At 53.9% G+C, this 1,664-nt stretch overlaps 1 protein-coding gene across 1 annotated transcript in view; it reads right to left on the bottom strand.

Annotated features, from left to right (window-relative positions):
• LOC104276032 (carboxypeptidase A1-like) overlaps positions 1-1,611 on the bottom strand; it is a gene marked incomplete at its 5' end in the record, with an annotated part of 3,286 nt that extends 1,675 nt beyond the window's left edge. The window contains 3 exons of the mRNA XM_009872184.1: positions 41-199; positions 1,270-1,368; positions 1,477-1,611. Coding sequence (XP_009870486.1) covers positions 41-199; positions 1,270-1,368; positions 1,477-1,611 — 393 coding nt within the window. The remainder of the gene's footprint in view (positions 1-40; positions 200-1,269; positions 1,369-1,476) is intronic.
• Between the last annotated feature and the right edge of the window lie 53 nt (positions 1,612-1,664).

Below are 1,664 nucleotides of genomic sequence, written 5' to 3'. Positions count from 1 at the left end.
AACGAAGACTTTGAGCCCCGGTCCCTGCCAGGGCTGAAGGATTTGAGCCCCGGTCCCTGCCAGGGCTGGGCAAGGTGAGGGTTCCCCTGGTACCCACCTTCAGCACGTACAGGGACCTGTTCTCGTAGCTCTGCCCGATCTGGAGCTTGCTAACGAGGTTGGGATGATCGTCCACCAGAACATCCATCCAGGCGTAGATCTGAAAGAGGAGCTGCAGGGTCACGAGGCTCACCCAGGATTTTTCTTTGGAGTTTTAGGGTTTCCAGCACCAGATAGAAAAAGTGCTCACAAGAGCAGAGTAAAGCTCCCCCTTTACTCTGCTCTTGGGAAACCCCACCTTGAATGCTGCGTCCAGTTCTGGTGTCCCCACCATAAGAGGGACAGGGAGCTGTTGGGACGAGTTCAGAAGAGGGACACAAAGATGATCCTTGATATGAGAACAGGCTGAGGGAGCTGGGATTGTTAAACCTGGAGAAGACTCTGGGGGCACCTTATAACTAAAAGGAACCTACAGGGAGGCTGGGGAGGGACTTTGGACAAGAGTGTCCAGCGACAGGACAAGGGAAATGGGTTTAAATTGAAGGAGAAGGGGTTTAGGCTGGATCTGGGGAAGAAATTGTTGAGTGCGAGGGTGGCCAGACTCTGGACTAGATTGCCCAGAGAGGCTGGGGCTGGCCCCCCCCCCGGGGTGGTCCAGGCCTTGGATGAGGCCGTGAGCAACCTGGGCTGGTTCAGGGCGTCCCTGCCCATGGCAGGGCTGGATCAGATGATCTCTGAGGTCCCTTCCAGCCTGAGACATTCCAGGATTCTGTGATTCTATGTTTCTATGCAATATGCAAAGCTTCCCTGGAGAAGACCTGGTGCTTCCTCAGTGAAGACCAGGTGCTTGGATCTCTGTGCGAGCAGGGAGGTACACAACACAGAGATTTTTGCAAAAGCAGATAAACAGTGAGGGGGACACAAAGCTCTGAGATCCCCCAACACCATCACAGCCTCCATCAGCCACCTACTGGGCTCCAAGCGCAGCGTTTCACCCCCAAAATGATGTTGAAGTTGTCTTCCAGTGAACTGGGGAGATGCCAAGAGAGGTCACAGTGAACACGGAGGGATGCTTGGTCCCTCAGCTCAGCTAAAACCTCCACCCAGGGAGGAGAGGCAAGTCCCAGGGGTTCTTGCTGCCACCACAAACTTCACCGTGTGGATCCAACTATGACATGGGCTGAGTGTGACTCCAGCAAGACAAAGTAAATGTGCTGCAGAGCCAAGTACCTCCTCTATCGTGTGGTAGGAAGCAAAATCAAACGTGCTGATGCTTCTCTCTACCCTCCTGGACCTTGCCATGGTTTTCTTCTCCTCATCCAGTAATTCCTGTTTAGGAGGAAAAAAACCCCACAACCATCAAAGAAGCATGAAGGAGCAGAGGTTGGGTTTTTCTGAACTGCAGGAGCTCATGCTGCTTCCCACCACAGCCCTTACCTGCACATCCTCGATCATGATGCTGTAGGAAATGCTGTTGAACTCCAGGAAGACTTTGACTCCTTGGAGGCTGGGGAAGGGCACCCGCAGGTCGGCTGGGTGGCCGGGTCTGGTGGGGTGACGCCAAAAGTCAACCTGGGGTGGAAGAGACAAGATGCATCAATGATCTTGATGAGGGGATTGAGCGC

This window comes from Apaloderma vittatum, unplaced genomic scaffold (assembly GCF_000703405.1).
Source record: "Apaloderma vittatum isolate BGI_N311 unplaced genomic scaffold, ASM70340v1 scaffold37100, whole genome shotgun sequence".
NCBI classification, from domain to species: domain Eukaryota; kingdom Metazoa; phylum Chordata; class Aves; order Trogoniformes; family Trogonidae; genus Apaloderma; species Apaloderma vittatum.
The sequence above is the reverse complement of the archived record's forward strand: the minus strand, read 5'-3'. Positions and strand labels throughout refer to the sequence as shown.